Source organism: Geospiza fortis, unplaced genomic scaffold (assembly GCF_000277835.1).
Source record: "Geospiza fortis unplaced genomic scaffold, GeoFor_1.0 scaffold23, whole genome shotgun sequence".
Classification (NCBI taxonomy): Eukaryota; Metazoa; Chordata; class Aves; order Passeriformes; family Thraupidae; genus Geospiza; species Geospiza fortis.
Genome location: NW_005054303.1, coordinates 10,088,594 through 10,108,337, shown reverse-complemented (window position 1 = coordinate 10,108,337; position 19,744 = coordinate 10,088,594). Strand labels below are relative to the sequence as shown.

The 19,744-nt window shown below is 37.8% G+C and overlaps 1 protein-coding gene across 2 annotated transcripts in view; it reads right to left on the bottom strand.

The window, feature by feature from the left end:
- PPP2R5E (protein phosphatase 2 regulatory subunit B'epsilon) overlaps window positions 1–19,744 on the bottom strand; it is a 69,938-nt gene that overhangs the window by 24,555 nt on the left and 25,639 nt on the right. For both annotated transcript variants that reach the window (XM_031066144.1, XM_005417940.3), the window contains exon 2: window positions 7,760–7,956. In XM_031066144.1, coding sequence (XP_030922004.1) covers window positions 7,760–7,956 — 197 coding nt within the window. The remainder of the gene's footprint in view (window positions 1–7,759; window positions 7,957–19,744) is intronic.

Genomic DNA, 19,744 nt, shown 5'->3' with positions numbered 1-19,744 from the left:
TAATTTAGCTACAGCACTGTTTCTGATCTCAAGGTTGAATCTGCCTGATACCCTGTTCGTTCTTGCTAAACCACCAGATCTCTTTTACACCTGTATATACATATTTGCATATGCAGTATGTGTCTATCTATAGATAGGTATTTTTATATAGACATGACAACTCTCAACCTCTGTGTCGTTAAATGGAAAAACAAAGCTCCTAAACCCAGGCAGTTGTTGGTTTCTCTGTTTGTTTTTAATCCTGTGATTATTTTTGCTTCCTTCTTTTGACCTCCCACCTGTGCCCAAGTGCACTGGGGTATATACAAAAAGCCAGACCATCTCCCTCTTTTCTCCTGCATGTTGTCATATGAATTTATCGACATTCACTTCTTTGAACAGTGCAGCGTACCAGAAATTCATATTAAGATACTCATGATAAGCAATCCACAATGCTCAGGTTCTTTTCTGCACCACTGCTTGCCTGAATACAGTCTTTCAGGGCTTAATATTATGTGCCTTCTTTTGCCCAGAAGCATTACTTTTGACTTGGCTGCATCAAAATGAATGAACTACATTGGATTGTGAACACAGTCAACAATCCAGATCACAGGCTGAGGGGAAAACAGTTCTTCTCATTTTCCCTTGACCTTTAAGTCTTCTAAAAATTCAATCAATAACCTGCAAGAATTTAGCTCTGGATCAGGGCTCCTGAACTTGTTAGCTTACCCTCACCCACTTCAGTGGTGGTGGCAGCTTCCATCCATACAGATGAGGAAGCAGCAAACCTGAGATCCTTGGGCAATGCTTCTCTTGGCAGAACTACAACAGGAGTGAGTTTGTAGGAGAAAACAGCTGGAGCTCAGGTGCAATGTCCACACCATGGGTGGTTATAGAGGGAGGAGCTGCTTTCTTGTGATATCTTGCACTGGAAAAAGCAGTAGCTATATTCCTGCAGTGGATGTTTTTCCCAAAAGAAACCAAATTTACAAACCCTGAAGCTTCTCATAGAACCACAGAATGGTTTGGGTTGGAAGGGACCTTATAGGTCATCTAATTCCTATCTGCCCTGCCATAGGCAGAGACACTTTCCACTGGATCAGGTTGCTCTAAGCCTCATCCAGTCTGGCCTTAAACAATTCCCGGGATGAGGCAGCCACAGCTTCTCTGGACAACCTGTGCCAGCGTCTCACCAAGTTAACAGTCAGGAATTCCATCCTAACACATAATCTGGCCCCGTCCTCTTCCAAATTCAAGCCACTACCATTTGCTCTCCCCTTCCAGTTTAAAGCCACTACCCCTTGTTCTAATCTTGTTCACTCTGACAAGAACCATGGTGGATTATGACACTTGGGATGTGAATTAGAAGTGTTAGCTCAGCCCCCAGCCCTGGGTACAACCTCCTCCCTGCTGGGGACTGGAGCTCTGCAATTTCACTCGAGGTCACCTAGACCCAAACTGTATCTGGGTACCCTACCAGTAGCCCCATTCATCACTATCTCCCTGTAACTAAGTTTTCAGATGATTCAATGGGAAAATAATTTATTTAATGTGTGCCAAGGTAATTCTATAATACAGTCTGAAAATCATAGCAGTAGCTAAGTATCTTGGTCAAAATAAAGCACAGTACAAACAGGAAGAGCCCCTCACCTCTAGAGCAGGCAGGAGATCAAGTGAAAGCCTGCCAATGAATGAACCTGAACTCTAGACAGCATTACAAAACTCATGCTGTCCTGGACTCCAAACTAAAGAACAAAACATACAATTCAAAACTCAGGAAAACAATCCCTCAGAAGCAGATTAACGCTGTGGCTGTCGGTAGACAAAACGCTTTAAAGGTACTTAAGAGGATGGCACAGCCAAAATAGGGTGTGGGGATGTAAAGGTCCTTCAAGTAAATAAATAAATAAATAAATACAGCTAAAGTGCTTCTTGAAGAAGAAAGTGTTTTCCCAGTTTTTTTCTCTGCTTCAGACCTAGTCACTGCACTGTTATGCAGAGAGAGCCTGACAGATGCAAGGCCCATGTAACCAACCACAGCAATAATGGATACAGGTAAATGTAATTACAGACTGTCCAGAAAAATTATTAGGGACAACTGCTGCAAGAGGAGCTGCCTCCAACTGATTTTTTGAGAAGGGCACAAAACATCAGAGCCTCTTCTTTTAATAAGCATTGTACATTTAATATGAGCTAGGAGTATAAAGAATGTGAGCAACAAAAACATCTAACAAAAGTATTTAGAAAAATGCATAAAAGAAATCAAAGTTAGATTCTTTTCTTGCTTCTACAGAATTGCTAACCCTCACATTAAAGAAAAAAGAGCAGAATGTAAAATATTATGCGATTTTTTATGTGGTTTCTTTTTAACAATAGCATGTTTGCTCCATTATGGCTGCACTTACATGACAATTTTTAATCAAAAAACATGGTGGAGGGAATCAAAGGACATTGCATTTTCCTTCTAGCATTTCAGATGGCTTCAAAATCTGATCTACTTCCACTGACTCAAGTTAAGTTCAATATTAATTCCTAATATTTTACAGAACTCCTGTACTTATGTAAGATTCCCATTAGAAAGGGATATGATTTGTCAATTCTTGTGAGAGCATATGATTTCATAGTTTTCCCTTAAACTCAAAATTACATTCATTTTATATTTTGAAATCTAATGCAAGAAGCAACAGGAACATACACACGGTTTTTTTGTCAAATGAAAAAGGTAAGACTGAATATAGGTGGATCTGCAGAAAAATCTCTATCCAAGAACATTTTAATACAGAAACTCTGAAGATGTCATACTTAGTCACAAGACACAGCTAAAGCTATAGAAAATATAAAAACCATAATGCCTATGAAGTCTAACAGCTAGAACACTTCCTAAAAATAGTTTCCTCAACATACTAAAAAAATCATGGCTTAGCAAGATATTCTTTATGTTTAACGGGTCTGTCACAAACAAACTCCTGAACAGACTCTGCCCTCACATCTGTTGAGACAAACCTGCAGTAAAAATCAATGCAATCTCTCCAGATTTATGTCAGTAGAAAGAAGAGAAGGAAAAAAAAACAAACCCAAACCAGAATCTGACCTTTAAAATGCATTTTTTTGTGTTTATTTGGGTATTGATTTAACCAAGTTTCTTTCTCTGTGTTGCTTAACACGGCTTCTACACCACATGACATCTCCTATGATGTTTCACTTGGGCTGTACAGAAATTACAGTCTTATTTTACTCAATTTGCCATTACAGAAAAGATAAAGATGACAATGGGAAGCCAGAGGCATTTCAGCACTTAGAAAAGAGAACAAAGTATCACTACTCCATTCTAAAAGATGGATCTGAAGAGAGTTTCATTAGCCATCTCCTGTGGGCTGGCAAACACACACTGATGTGTAAACGTCAGGGCCCAGGTCTACAATTTCTAAAGAAGAAAGCAGGAGAGCTGAAAGGTTGCTCACCAACAAAGAGATTCATCCAGACTTCTCAGTTTAAAAGCTTGTCAATTTTTTTGTTCATTTTTCAAATTAAATAGATGAGTTTCCTCAATCTATGTCTTAACATCCATAAAGCACAAACAGTTCTACCACATACACCCTTCAGGACACCACAGATAAAAACAAACATTTATTTCCTTCAACTACCACTGCTTAATCTACCAGCAAAAATCAGCATCATTAGTTTAAGCCTCCACATTTTGCTCAGACAGGAATAAATCTTAGATTAAGTGTCCAATTATTGGCTCATAAAGTCCTATTACTGGCATTTCCTTCTTAGCAGAGTGTGGCTTAATTGGCAAGGCCATTTTTCCTAAGATTTGCCTAATTCTAAAGAATGTCATCTGCCCTTCTGAACAACACATCAAACTGCAGGGGAAGCATGCTGAGCAACCCCCTCCTGAATAAATCTGTTCAGCTCATGGCCATTACCACAAATCCCAATTCCTTTCCCCATCAACTGATATTGATGACATGGTGAGGCCTCTGCAACTCGCTTTGGTGGTCATCAGGAGATATTGGCTTATTTTCTTTTTTTTTGAATAACAAATAACATGCCAGACACCATATCAAGCTATAGAGAGTGGTTTAAGGAAGCAGATTTGCACACAGGTTGACAAACAGCCAAGTGGTTTCACATTTAGCTATATACAACATCATATCACATGCTCAAGAGAAGAAGATGAAAACATGTGATGTTACAAGCATGCATAAAGCTTTTAATGGCATAAATTTTAGATGGTTGGCATGAAAAACATCTCTTAAGTTATCTGGCTGCCACAAATGACTTTTTCAAACCCTTATATTTTAGAAGCAATTAAGAATTTCAGCTCTTCTGAAGAATTCTACTGGCAACCTTTTCCTAGCCTAGTATGTCTAGAGCCAAACATCTCTTGGGTCACTAACAGAGATCATTAACGTACACATACATTATAAAACCTTAAAACAAAAGTCTCTTCCACAGAAATTACATTTTCAAACATTTTAGATGATTTAGAATAGAAAACACTTTAGCTATTAATCCTTCTCTATGAATACTAGTAACTTTAAAAAATACCAGTTTTAGACTGGTGCACCTTTTTTTTTTCTCCTGCTCCTGGATGATGTTAAAACTCACAAAAGAACTTTTCCCTTCACCTCCAAATCACAGTAGCCCAAAGGGACAAGCAGGAAATACTAATTCTCAGATTCATAAACACTAAGCATAACAGGGTAGAGATCCTTCAAAGGGACATAAAACACCTGGGCTCAGTTTTGATCAGTTTTAAGATCCTGGTCTTTCAATCAAAACACTCCCATGACAATTGTGGCAGGCAGGCAGTGGGGATGCTAATTTGGTCAGGACATAGATATTGCTGTTTTCTTCACTACCATGACAGGTCTGAGACTGTCAACGTGACAGCTCCCTTGTGAACCCAGCTGCAGACTTTGGTGAAAATCCCCAAAAGCACATGAAGGTGGTAGCTGCACTTGTGAAGTGAACTGTGCACATTTAAGTCTGTCTCAGTGCATGATTATGGGCACAAAACTCCCTGAAACAAGAACATGTATTTACTGCAAAGAATAAGTTACACCAAAAAGCAGTACTTCAGCACAAAGTGACTAATGCCATCTCTTCACCAGGCAGTATGTGCTGAAAACTTATTCTGTATCATATTAGGAGAAGAACTACCCTTCCCTCTAGGGCCTGTGTGACTGTTCTCAAAGCGGTGAAGAAGTCTTGCTTTTATAGGCAAAGACCAGCAGGAAAAACCAGCATTTTTATTAGATAGTCCATCTACAAAAAACAAAATACCTGCAAGCCTCGAAAGCCCTGGTGATGTGGTTTAGCAGAAACACTGCAGCAGCATTCACTGGGACCATCAACAGGAATCATTCATGCATCTGCTATGGGTTCACCCCCATAAATTCAGTATCACAGCACTGCATCCTGCTCCCATGGAACACAACCACCAAAGTGGTTTTCCAGCAGCACATGCACCCAAAACACCACTGGTTGTGACAGGCACAATCAGGGGAGTCCAGCTTTCAACTGCTTACACCTTCACCAAAGCTCAGGTGGCTGTTGCAGGCTGGAGTTTCACCCAAAATCTAAATTACAATTTACAATTGTATTTACTTAAATTTTTCTCAGGAAATTCTTAAGGAAAAAAAACATGTTCACTTCCTTAAACACTTAGGCATCTTTTTACTTGTTATAAAAAAATCAGGTTTGGGCAGTCAGGGGCCACTGGGTAGCCAGACACAGGACATGAGAATATTCACAGTCCTCTCCTGTTTCAATATCCCAGCACTGAAGAGGAAACAGCCCGGGTTCAGCACCATAAATGCAAAGTAGAAGAAAGCAGAATGAAGAAGGGCATGATGCAATAAAAGAAAAGATGAGAGAACAGATTTCTATCAAAAAGGATCTAAGGTGACACTGGAATTTCTTAAGCACCATTAGTAAATACCTATGAAATCCACTGGAAATATTCTGGCTGTATCTTTATTTCCAGTAACTCCTCCATATCATAGATACAGACTACATTTAAGGAAATTATTCAAAACCATGCTTTCCAAACTCTTTAGGCAATACATCATTTCCTTAAGTTAAAAACTGTTGTGTGAATCAATAAAAATGACTGCAGGGACAGTAGGACATGATACCAAAGGGATTTTACTTGGCTGTTCAAGATCACACTGTTTCATAGATTATTATTTATGATTCAATTTGAACCTCATAAACAATTACAAATCAAATTCTTCTTGCTTCCTGGGGCCCAAGCTAAGACAACACTAACTTGCAGAGTTTTTATTCAAGAGATGTTGATGCAGTAAACAACTATAACCAGTGTCAACCCAAGAATACAACCTCAGTAACAGAAATGCTATAAAAATTACCAAATTCTCTGGGGGATGAGTTTGGAGGCATCTACTACACACAGAAAAAGTTCCCTATTTTATTGAAGTTATCTGTGCATCAAACATCCTTTCTAGGCAAAAGGTGTGATATACTCTGTTCATCACAAGGGGTACACATCAGATTAAACTAACACATGCAAACCATTTAGATACTACAGTGAAGCACCAGCAGAAAAACTGAGAAGAAAAAAAAGTCATTCTGTATTCTGCCTGGTATTTTAATAGTGCATGACTTCACATTCTGAAGAAATAACACAGCAAGCAGCTCATTCACAAGACTGGTCCAGTGCAGAGGTGAGGGAGAAGGGAAAGAATCTGAACTCATAATTATAGGCTTCCTGACAATGCATACACACAAAGAAGCCATATTAAGATTTTTTCCTACACCCTTAATTCTGGTTTTTTTTCCTTCATGATTAACTGCTTGATGGCTCTGTCACAATTTACAGCTATTTTTAAGTACTACAGACAAGCAACACAGCATGTATCTGCGTGTCAGAAAAGAAGCAAGGAGCATACACAATGCAATGCAAAAACTATTCATGTTTTTCTTCTTACAGCACATAGCCAGTGGATTCCACAATCACACAGTACTGTTAGGAAACTGTCATGAACAAATCTATATTTAATTAATTGCTTTCTCATTTAGAGAACAGGTTATAAGGGTTCTGTTCAGTAGCACAGAACAAACATTTTAAAGCTGTGATTGATTTTGCCAGTTGCAATGAACATTCTTCACCATGCAGCATCTGGTACTGTTTCCATTTTTACAATGAAAACACTATGATTTAACAATTTATATATACAAGGTATGGCTTTATAGTTGAGCAATCTTGCTCACTCCAACAGCACCTGCAATGAATCCACGTAATCCAACCATGAAATCGACACAACAGATCTATACAACACTTTTAGCATTTATTATTTTAAAATTATTATCCATGCATACTTTAAGGTATCTCTACCTAAAGCAGACACCTAAGAGCTTGGAGAAAGTTCAAGTTCTCATCTATCTCAAGATAGATAAGAAATTTGCAAAAATTATTCCATTATTTATACTGGGAGGAGAGGGAAGATAGATAGGAGGAAACATGAGGGACTCTGATTTAATGGCTGCTGGCTTTCTCTATCAGGAAACAATCCAGGTTTCCTTTCATAATTTGTGACACTATAATAACCATAATCTCCTTGACTTTTATTAAAAATATATAAAATTAATATTTTTGGCATTGGAGAATTATCCCCAACCAATGTCTATTAGCAAATCCAAGCCAAAGGCATCATTTAATCCACCTACTCCAGGGTTCAATTTCGCCCACAGTGTGTAACTGGAAGTGCAAGTGGGTTTAAAAAGAGACCATGAGAAAGAAAGAACTCACCATTCTAACTACTTCAGGGTAAGTCTGCTCTGTCAAACAGCCTCTGCTTATTGTAATGTAGTCCACCAGTTCATTAAGAGTGGAGCGCTTGTATTCTTTCATTTTAAGGTCTGAAAGCGTGTCCATGAAGTCAAAAATGACACAGCACTGTTGAAGTTTCTTTAGGAACAGTTCAGGCTGCTCTGAAGATGGAACGTCTATGAAACAAGAAAGGAAATCTTTGTGAGTCTGGCATCTTATTATACAAAACAGGATTTCTTTTTGAAGATCAATTTCAAAGGAAAGCAGCATTCATACAATTCTTGTAAAACAGAGCTTAGATTAACAAATGAACCACTTACAGGAACTGTATTGCTATTGTGTGTTTGAGATCTTGAACATATTGTAGAAGGAATTTAATCATCAACTGCTATGAGGAAAATAAAGTTGACCAAGAAAGTCCAGGCTGAAGTAGAGAATGGAAACACACCAGCACACAAGACTTAATTTTACAATAAACAACTACTTTGACTGGAGGCTGGCATTTACCATCGTTAACTTCAACTCCAAAGAAGGATGAAAGAAGTGTCAAACACATCAAGCTTGATTAATTTGTATTTCTAAAAACACCACACCATTTATAACCCTGTATGAATATACATGAATACATATATATGAACACATAGCAAGGCCATATTTCCACAAACAAGTTTTGAGTTTCAATCATTATCCCCATATTGACACTTCCCATAGCAAAATCAATTTCATTGAAACATAGTGAGGATTTTTCTCTGTATTGTGAACACATACATCAATAGGAACATTTTCACAAAAAATATTATGTGCTTGACTAATAAAGTAAGCAGAACTCACTACTTTTGCTCTGTTTTCTTAATTCACAGCAAATGAAAAGACTTAATACAATAACAAAAGGAATGTCAACTTCTTAGTTGTTGGTTACTTTACCAAATGCTTCAAAAGAATACAGAGGCAGCTTCATTTATCCAATGTTGATGTACACAAGAGGATAGCAATAGCAGAAATTTGTAGAGATGAAATCCACATTTTTACTCTAAAGGTCTGTCCTCAGACTAGGGAGCTTCCTTTGAACTACCTGGTTTTATTTAGGCATCAATGCCTGCCTCAGCACCAAAACCCATTGGTTGACATTCCTGATCTCACTTTAAAGAAAAGCTTTAGTAGTAAATAATTTGTGTTTATTTCTTAAAACCTGGACTTCTCAAAGGCCAATCTAAGATGGAACTTGTCACTGCTCACACAGAATAAGTCATAGTAAGGAATACCTGGCAAATGCTAGAAGGTGTTAGTAATTGTATGGTACTTTTAAGTAGTTTTAAGACTTAAGCACCACAAATCTGTTTTGCTTAAACACAGTACTTCAATTTAATTAAAACCAGTGTTTAAACGCAAAAGAGAATAAACATGGATTGCAGTACAAATAAAGATGCAACAGTTTCTTCAACCTGTTTTTGTTCACAGCGCTGAAGTAGCGACAGGATTCAATAGGGAATCTACATGGGAGAAGAATCCTCCACAAACACCTCTGGAATACTGAAGGTCCCAAAACCAGGCACCCTAAAGCCATTCCCCTGGCCAGGTCTCTCTCACACATTCAAACAGTCAAAGGAGGCAGAGCTGAAACCTAAGATGAGCCAAGGAGACAGAGAAACTCATTAGCCTTCACCCACAACAAAAAAGATCACTTCTATACGCGACCTTTCTAAGGTTACAGCCCTACAGGACATAAAGGGCCTGGGGAAGCACAGTTCTGTGACTGCTCTCTTGACTACCTGCCTTCAAATAACAGAGAGATGAATGCACTTCATAATTCACTGTTATTAACAAGCAGGCAACAGTTAAATGATGAAACATTTCTTCCAAAGACAGCCTTATACACGGGTTGAAAAAAAGAAAAAGAAAGTGCAATTGGTTACTTTCCAAAAGCTTTATTTCTAAAACTTACACTCATTCTTCTTTATTACACCTATAATGCACCACAGACCTTGAAAATATTTAAAAGGTATCAATACAATCTATGTTGCTGCATGACCATAATGGGGTTTTGGTTGCACTGCTCTACATGGCTTTTACATGTTTGTTTTGACCAACAAGGACATTATAGTTAAAGAAAAACAGGCTGAAATCAAGTGGAATCCATTAGGATACAATTCAGCACAAGTTAAAACCAGACACATATATATGACTCAAGATTACACTCATTTTAAGCAGGGTTCACATTAAATAAAAATCTTTAAATTACTAAAGCATTAAAATAAGTCATAAATGTTTGTTTTCTTTTTCTTTCTCCTGTTAAGTATCTGGAGGTGTGGGAACAAAACAAAAAATATAATTACATTCTTCTCAAGAAAACCACTGTAAAACCCTTCACAAAATTCATGCCAGTCTGACTACATCAACAGGCCATATGAACCATAGGGGAAGCTAAGAAAAACCAAACCACAGCCAAGCAAAAAACCTCTAAACAAACAACAAAAAAACCTCAAAGCCCCACAGAATAAAACCCCACAAACCAATTGTTCTGGTCATATCTGCTTTTCTTTAATAAGCAAGTTGCCACTCACACTAGGGAATGCAACTCTTAAGTTTCACTCATTTTTCTCAGTGTTCCTGGAAATCTGGGGTGCCTTGGGAACAGGGTAATACCTAATGCCAGAGGTTTTTTGTACTTGGAAACATTGGAAGTATATGAGAGTAAATATGCTTGAGAAATTAGGGGGTCCTAAGACAAGAAAAAGGATGGTACAAATAAATAAAATCAGTATTCCATGTTCCCAGCCTTCCCACACAGACCATGGCACTGGCTGGTTTGAGATTCTGGGATGAGGGGGGTCTTTTTCTGGTATTTGGGGCACATACCTGCAGACCCCACAGCAGAACTCCTGAACTCCTTAATGCAGCAGCTTGGAACGAAACACACAGTTCCCTACAGATGTTCACAGCTGGCTGAGGAAAGACAGCAAACCCTTTTCTTCTCAGCAGATACTCAGAGCTTTCAATGAATTTTACTCCCATGCTAACACACAGCCACACATTTAGGTGCCAAAATTTAATAACCTGCAATATTACCATTGCATCTACTTTCACATAAAAGAACAGAAAATTGAGCAACCACTCTAATAAATCTGTGTAAATACACATAACACTTTAATAACCTATAAAATAAAATTAAAGTGACACTATTAAGTAGCATGTGTGATTTATGTCAAATACACAGAGGAGTATACATTTATTAAAACCAAAATTTAAAGCAAGATAAATTTCTGTTTGGGTGACTGTGAGAACTCTCCTCATTTTCAGGTCTTTGCTACAATTTAATTTTCAGGCCTGTCAGTTTTCTCTTCAGCCATTTAAAACTGTTCAGAGCTTTTGAAATACAGTGAGTATTCACAGACTCAAAGGAAATCAGCTTAGTGAAAGCATGTACTAGGACATCTGAATGCTGATTATCAAGACAGAATCAGAGCTTTAAAGTCAAGTTTTTATAAAGTTATCAGAAAACTGACAGAAAGTGCTATAATATTTTTTTAGACATGGAGCAACACTTTTCACTGCAAGGGTTGAAATAGTAAAATGGCTAAAGCAATTCTGTTTTCCTCTTAATAGCCTTTTCCCAAAATAATCCTAATCCAACCAGCCCATCCCTTCTCATCAGTCTCTGCCTTCTGCATCCTTTTATCAACTAAAGACATAAAAATCTGATGACACACTTTTATTGCAAGTCTCTAACAGCCATAAAAACATACAGATGTAGTATAAACGTTAATGTTTTAATTAAAGTCATTTACAAGTAATTCATTTTGGATTATAGGAAACAAACTATGCACCAGAGAAACTGCATGCAGGGAAGTGAGCTCTGGCTCTCCTCTCCCTGGCAAGTGAAAACCAGATGGGGGGAAAACCTGGATCAGTTCCCTCCTGGCCCTAATTTTGCAATGAAGGATCCAATGCTGGGAAGTGAAGAAGTGAAGGTGTAGGGAGGGAGTGAGCTGCTCAAAGCAGCATGACAAGTGCGAGGAAAAGCCATGGGACTGCAGACACAGGGCAGTAAAAATCAGAATGAAACAAGACAAAATATGCAGATTACATATGAAGTATTCAGCAGAACTAGAGGATACTCACACATGCTACCCTTCACCCACATATGCATTATCAGAACATTTATGAATCATTAAAATCAAAATGCTCTCAGAATAAGTATTGCTTCCAGTATATACATTACTGGTATTCATTAGCTTGAAGATGACATTTGCATAGAGAATTAGCATCATCTTCTTGTATGATAGTAAAAGCAAACACCACACTAAATACAAAAAATAAAAACACATACTAAAACCCAAGTAAGTCCAAAATGGGGAAGAGAGACTAATAGTAACATTTTTATTCACATTAATTTTAAGAACTTCCTTATAATGTCCCAACATCTGAGAACTCTGCAATCACTCCACCTCTAGGATTTCCTCTTTCATTTAAGTTGCAAAATTTCAACTTTTCCTTCTGACTTAATAGCAAAATAATTCCTCAACTCTTCGTCAATTTTCGTATCTTCCAGTTACTAAGTAAATCTAGCACAATTTTTTTTCTAGTTAAGCAAAATCTCCTTGTGACAAAAAAAATCTTCCAAACCCCAAACTGCTCCCACTTTGCTGCCACTCACCAAATCACATTAAATACAGCCAAGTACTGCATCAAGACCTACCTGCACAAAGGGGGCAGTGGTGCATAAAACTGCTACAAGCTAACCCTCACAAATCACTGTGAAGATTTTATTATGGAAGAAGTTACCTTTCTAGTCTTCATTTTAACAAACTGGCAAATTTGAATTTGAAAGCCTCTTGGTTTTCTTTGAGAAGCTGACTTCAAGAGACCCAGCTCAGAGCTTTCCCTAACTTACAGTCCTGAAATACAGAACAACCACGTGTCTGTAGGTCACTTTTCACAGCAGAATATTGGTCTTAACATTCCAAGAAGTACAAATGTTTGCCCTTTTTCTTAAACAAACACTTCTTGAGAAAAATAATGACTATCCTGATTGCATTGATTTAATTTTCCTAACCGGCTGTCAATACTATGAATGCTTTGCCAAGTCAGTAATCATTCATTTATAAGAGGTGCTTTTCTCAAAGCTGTTTTCCCAACCCATTCTCTAGACTTAATAATTATACAGGCAGGGCAGCAGTTAGGCACTGTGCTTCAAATACGTAAAATCTAACCAGTACAATTATTCACACAGCAATAAATACAGTGGGACAAACTCAAGCTGACTTTCCTGAGTGAAAACACTCAAAGAAAAAGCACAACATTACCATAACCATTTCCAGCACATTCAAACTGCATGATTAGAAATGCAACACAGGACATAATCCACCAATTTCCTGATAATCACTGCCTCTTCAGCTAATCTGTCACAAAATTGAGAATTATTTCCCTGGTCATAAATTTGCCCTGACTCAAACTGAGCAAATTCGCACCAAGTGGGAGTTTCCTGGGTAGTTCCACAGGGATCCTGGATCCACAAATGCCTCCACTGCTTGTAAGACTCCTCAATCATTTCAGAGATATTCAACAAACAACATTTACTGGGGTGGGTATTATAAACTCAGTGTAGATCTAACATATCATTCAAGTGCCTTGATGGGGTAGCATTAGAAACAACACAGGGTACTCCTTAACAGATGTATTCTTAGTCATATAAACTGCCCAAATTTTGTAATGTAGATATATTAATCAAAATTATGCTTTACTCACATATGTGGTACCTCAGGTTTCAGCCCCTGAATAGAATAATATGTGGATGAAATGCTATAAATTGACAATAAAAAGAATTTAATAAACCATATTTTTCAAAATTGTACTTTTACACTTTATGAAGTTTCAGTTGAACCTTTTGCCTATTTCCACAGCAGGCATGGTGCAGGCAATAATTTAATTTAATTTCTCTTCACTTTCTTATAGCTCAATCCAGAGCTACAGCAGGCAAAGTTTCAAGGAAAAGCTTCCTTTGGGCTATGGTTCATTAACCTGCGACCAACACTTGTCCATTCTCACCAGTGATGTCTGTGCTGTGAACATCTTTCAATTTGGAAGTGAACCAACACTACAAGCCTGATTGTCAAAGCTATTTATGAGCCATAACAAAACATTATTCCATGAATACTGGCTGCAAAAGGTCTGTGTTAGTGCAAATTGACACTGATGATGTGCACCCTCAAGTGAGCAGAGAGACTCCAAGGGACCTGAGGTTTTACAAGTTTGGGTGCTCTCACTCATCACTGACCTACACGAGGAATCTGTTATGAAATAGTTACATCAAACATCTCAGATAATGATATGTAATCAAGGAAATACATGATGGATAGTGAGAATTCCTGAGCAATTAATGGAAGACAAGACTGCCAGGGTATTTTGGTACACCAACTGGTGTCCCACAAAAATAGCCTCACGAGGTATTTGGTCTGTACATTATCAGTCCTTATGCTTGGACTGATAATCACCACTCAGCAGAACCGTGTCTCTTCATAATCAGGCAGCAATATCTTCGTTTTTTGGGTAAACTGACAACATTTTCAACATTTCCCTATTAGTTCTTCAAGAACTGGGATGAGTTTAATGAAATAACCCCAAGACAGTCAAGGTTTACCTATTCTACATACAAGTCCATTCAAGCCAAAAATGATCCAGGCCAAAGAAGGTAAAAGAGAATGTAAGGAAAAGTATTCAAATGACAAGATTTCAGAGCAAAATTGATGGAAAAACAGCAAGTAGATGACTGTACAAAAAATTTCAGATGAGATGGAAAAAACGCAAAGAGGCTGTGAATATTATGAGGAGGGTAGACAGAGGGAAGTTAAAGAAGGCAGGGAAACAACAAATTATTAAAAGATCAGGAGAGAGAGAATGAGGTAGAGCAAGAGACTTGGAAGATGGAGGAAAAAATGTTTGGAGAATATGTACACAATGAAAGTAGAATATTTTAAAAGGAAAAAAAAAGTAGTAGCCCAAAGTGGTTAAGCAAAACAAGAAAGAAGGAGTTAGAGGTTAGGGGCTGGATTTGATTAAGCAGCCACATATCTGGAGGTTCTTGACACTCTGACATCTTTAATATATCCAATTGCATTACTTGGGGTGAGTGTGCCTAGACATCAAATTAACACATTTTAACCTCAGGCTGATCAAAGGTTTTGTAGGTTGCTTTTGCTCTCTCCCCCCCAGTTTTTACTAATATTTCAAAAACAATTACTAGTAATTTCTTTTTTTTCCAGGAAGGCAAGTAGGCTGGCAAAAACACACATAAATATGAATTCAATTCTCTAAATTGAACACACGGCATAAAGTTCCTAAAGAAGACAAAAATACTTTGCTGAAACACTGAGAGTTACTGCGGCCAGTTTCTTGGACTGACTCAAGTTTCTTTTACACTGGTTCAGAAAGCTCATGCCAGTTGTTTTCAGTAGGTTTTTACTGAATTGCACTTTCAAAGTACAAGCTACTCTTCACTCAGCCAAGTCACTGAGTTTGCTGAACAGTCACCAGAGAGAGCTGGTGCCAATGTCTGTCCTGCCTCTTGAAAACACTGACCTGAGGCAGACAAGAAGTTATCAGGATACCTTTGCCACACACTTTCTGCCCTATAACATCCAGCATTACACATGAAACACTTAATTGTTACTTTTCAAAGTTTTCTCCAAGAAGGGGGGAAAAAAAGCGCAATGGATTGTAAATGTTCTTTATTAAAAGAAAAAAAAAGACAAAAAAATCCCCACTGTTTCTTTTCTAAATTCTACTTGTATATAAACATAAGCATCTTTCAGTTTGGTTTTTTGTTTGTTTCTTGGATGGTTTATTGCTTCTGGTTTTTTTCTGACTCCAACCTTTTAACTAGCCAGATGTATTAGAAAAAACCAAACCTGGGAGACATCCCTAACACACAGTAAACTCAGCTCATGCTTTGCAACTCCCTGAGCTGTTAGAACATTCTCAGTGTAAGATCAAAATACCACAAACTCAGAAGATCTCCTGAATTTTAGCACCATGCTTGGTTACAAGCACAAGACTGACTCTTCATGGGAAATCCTTGCAGCTGGTGAGGCTCCAGGATTAGTCACCAAGTGTTATTCCTTCCACCTTTGCTGAGCCCTAGCTGGTAATGCCTCCAGTGCAGAGCCCTCCACCAGCTCCTTTCGGCCCTTACCAGGAGGAGCTGCACATCAGAATTAAAGTTTTTCTTCAGACATTTGGACAGCAAAAGCTACAGGTAGAGCAAATGCAAAGTAAGCTGAACTTACCTATGTGCTCAACTCCTCTACCCTAAATCACATCCCAAAGAGCAGAGGCAGGAACACCACGTAAACAAAGCCGCCTCATTTTCCAAAGGATTTCTCAAACATCCAATAAAGAGCAAAGCTGCACAATGGTGGCTTAATGCTCCATGGAAATCACCCTTACCTTTAAAATCCCTAACAGTTCTTCCAGGTGCTTTTCAGTGTATTTTTAATTGCCTCCTCTCTAGGACCCTGCCATCCTACATCCATTCCGAAGTTCTTAGTAGAGCACTGGAACCCAAAACATCAATAGAAACACCGAGTCTCAGCTCATTATTTCAACTTGGTCGTGCTATGCTCAAATCTCTTTTATCTCATACTCGTTTTCTGTTAATTTTAGAGAGCATGATGGATTGCATTGCAGCTTCAGCTTTATCTTGCTATAATGTGTACAGTTTTTTTCCCATTGTAAATTAATGGCAATGTTATGGCAAAACCAACCATTTAAAATGAGTAGGACCTTGTTTCTAGGTCTCTTAGATGGCAAAAAATTTAAAATGTTTACAACTTCCAGGACACTAAGAAACAAACCTTCGCACAAACCCCACGATGGCCTCCTGACCTAAGACAGAAGGATCCTTAAGAGGATTATTGTCTTTCTTTTGATAAGATTCTTACCAGATCACAATTTTTTTTCTGCATGACATGAGAGGCCTGTGCTCCGTAATGATCATTAAATATAAGAACACAAACACGTCACAGCAATCTTACAGTTAACTTCCACCCTAAATGCAGTCACAAGGCAGTCCAGGATTTGCATTGCAATTCATTTCTTCAGTGCATTAAGTACATAATGAAATAATGATAAAATTATACATCCGTACATGCTTCCTGTAAGAATGCAAAAATTGTGTCTTGCTTAGTAAGTGCTCTGAAACTGCCATCTGTCCAAATAAAATATGCAATATTCATTTTGTTTCAACTACAGAGCTGCTCTATGAAATTCATACAGAAATGCCCAGACACTTGCAAAAAAGCTTGAATCAAGAGCACAGGAAACCCAACTCATAACTCTTATCCAAGCAGGCTCAGAGCAAGTGCCAGAATTGTTGCTTTGCTTGATACTGACCCACTAATTTATCCCAGAAGTTACAGGAATTCATTCTCGAGTGAAACAGTAATTATGTGAGAGCTGTTCTACATACGTAACCCAATGTCTAAGAGCTCAGGCTTGTATTTTAAAATATTCACATTTATTAGCTTAAATAATATACATACATATAAAATATACATTTCTATAGCCCTGTTTATACATTGAGAAGAGTTTAATTGAACCCTGAAAACATGATTTCCATTCTCTTCTCATTTGGCAGTATAAATTTAGTCAGCAACATATTCTACTTTATGCTAATTTACCACAATAGTCTCCCAACATTTTCCAGTAATGTGCTACACAACCCAACTGTTTGCTCTCTCACTCCCTCCACAGAGGGGACAAATGTGTGTAATGCAGTAAAGATTTTATGGAACTGCACATCATTAAAGTACTATGTTTGTGTAAGAAAAGAAGCCAGGATTTAGTAAACATGCCCCAAAGTTACGACAAAAATGCAGAAACAAGCTGGGAAATCACTATGAAGTCCCCAAATGGACACAGTGAAAGCTCAACTTCTTAGACATTCTTATTCTTCTCTTTCTTAAGAATGGACACAGTGAAAGCTCAACTTCTTAGACATTCTTATTCTTCTCTTTCTTAAGAATGGACACAGTGAAAGTTCAAGTTCTTACACATTCTTATTCTTCTCTTTCTTAAGAAAAAGAGATATTCTTATCTCCTTCTTTTCTGTATAAGCTCCAGTGCGACACAACAACAAAATCATGGGGTTTAGCCTTCATTATTAGTTTTTTTTTAATTCTAATTTCAGCCTACTGAGATATCCAAGATGAGAATCAACAAGCTGGACTCAACGTTATGCCAGAAGCCAGCTGGGGTTGCAGGGATGCTCCACCTGCAGCAGCAAATCCCTGGGGGACAGCAACCCCCGTGTTTGCTGAGCACAAGAACAAAAACCCCTGCTGCATCCCAGCCACGGCAAACACAGGAAAACTTGAAGGTGCAGCCTGATCTGCAGGCTGGGATAACAGACACCGTCACCTGTGAGCCTCACACTCTGGTATTCAACACCTTGTGCCAATAACTCAAATAACTCACAGGGAACACCCTTTTTCATATTGCCAAGCCCAGCGCATATGTCTAAATGACAGAAAATAAATATATAAATCGACTTTGTTTTGCTTTTGCAATTGCTGTAGAGCTCTCTCTGTGCACATTCCCTGGTGCACAGAAACACATTGCTGTTCTATAGCACTTCTACAGCAACTTTTTGATCTTCACATTATTCAGGATCTGGAACAACTCAGCAATAGAAGGGAAAAACATGACATTTATATAATACCCATCTATAACCTGTCAAGTTAATGTGCTATGCTGGGTATTTTATGTTATTATGTATTATCATTACATATGTCTAAGTAAAAATAACAGCTATTCCTTTAGAAATAGCATCTTGTCCATCACAGAATGGCTCAGCTCAGTTTCAAAGCTATGTAAATGAGAGTCATTTACTAGTAATTATCCACCTTTAGAGTCTATCGCTCTGTTATACCTAAACCAGGTATTTTTGCTAAAACTTGCAAAATTGACTGACATAGACTATTAGGCCACTTTTCTCTCTTTTGAACAGAAACTTTTTATTCTGCTTCTTGAACCCTAATGGGATAGGCATTTTATCTCCCTAACATGGTTTTAGAGAGCAAAGACCTAATTTCAGAATATTTAAAATTGTCAAAAGAACAACCTTTATCATAACCTTGCACTAGGCATGATGCACATGGACCTTTTTTCACAAGATCTTTACCTCTCACCTCTTCAAAAACACTGAAGAAAATAATCCAGGGATTTTTAGGCAGAATATTATCCACCTGCTTGTGTGCAAATCCATCATAGGGGGTTTTGTCCCTCATAAATGCTGTCTGCTCCTAGACAGACAAATATATCTGATGACCAGTGGGCCTTGGCACCTGAATTTCTATAGAAGTTATTTAAACTCTCTGCAATATCATTATCAGTCTACAACAGCATATTGCTGTTAAAAATAAATATTTGACCCATATCAAATTAAAAGTTCTGTATTAAATTCTCAAGAACAAGTCTGAGAAAATAAGAAGCTTTACAGACAAGGTTATGACATGCAAGTAACACAACCAAAGCTAGAGCTCTGCTGGGCTTAGAGTCACTTTGCAAAGCCTTCTTAGTTTAGACTGTTACAAATATTAACCAGACATAACAGTTTAGGCATTAAATATAATTAAAACACTTCCTCTGTGGTTACCAAACAATACCCTTCATCATTAACTGCTACCCTCTCTACCTCTTCCAAGCTGCTCATTAGTTCAGTTGCTTCTCTGTTGAAGATGATAAACTGAAATTAGATTTCCAGCAATATTTATCGCCAGCTGTGCTGTGGTCACAAACTACATCTTGAAGGTGGGAAAACTGGCCAAACTGAAGTCAAGAAGTGTTACTCTGGTTCATTACAACTGTGATTACACCTTTGCTCTAATTGGCAGAAAGCTCATTGCTTACTAATGAATAAAAAAAAATTAAAGAAAAAGGAAGAGCAATCACATCAGTTATGTATTCCAC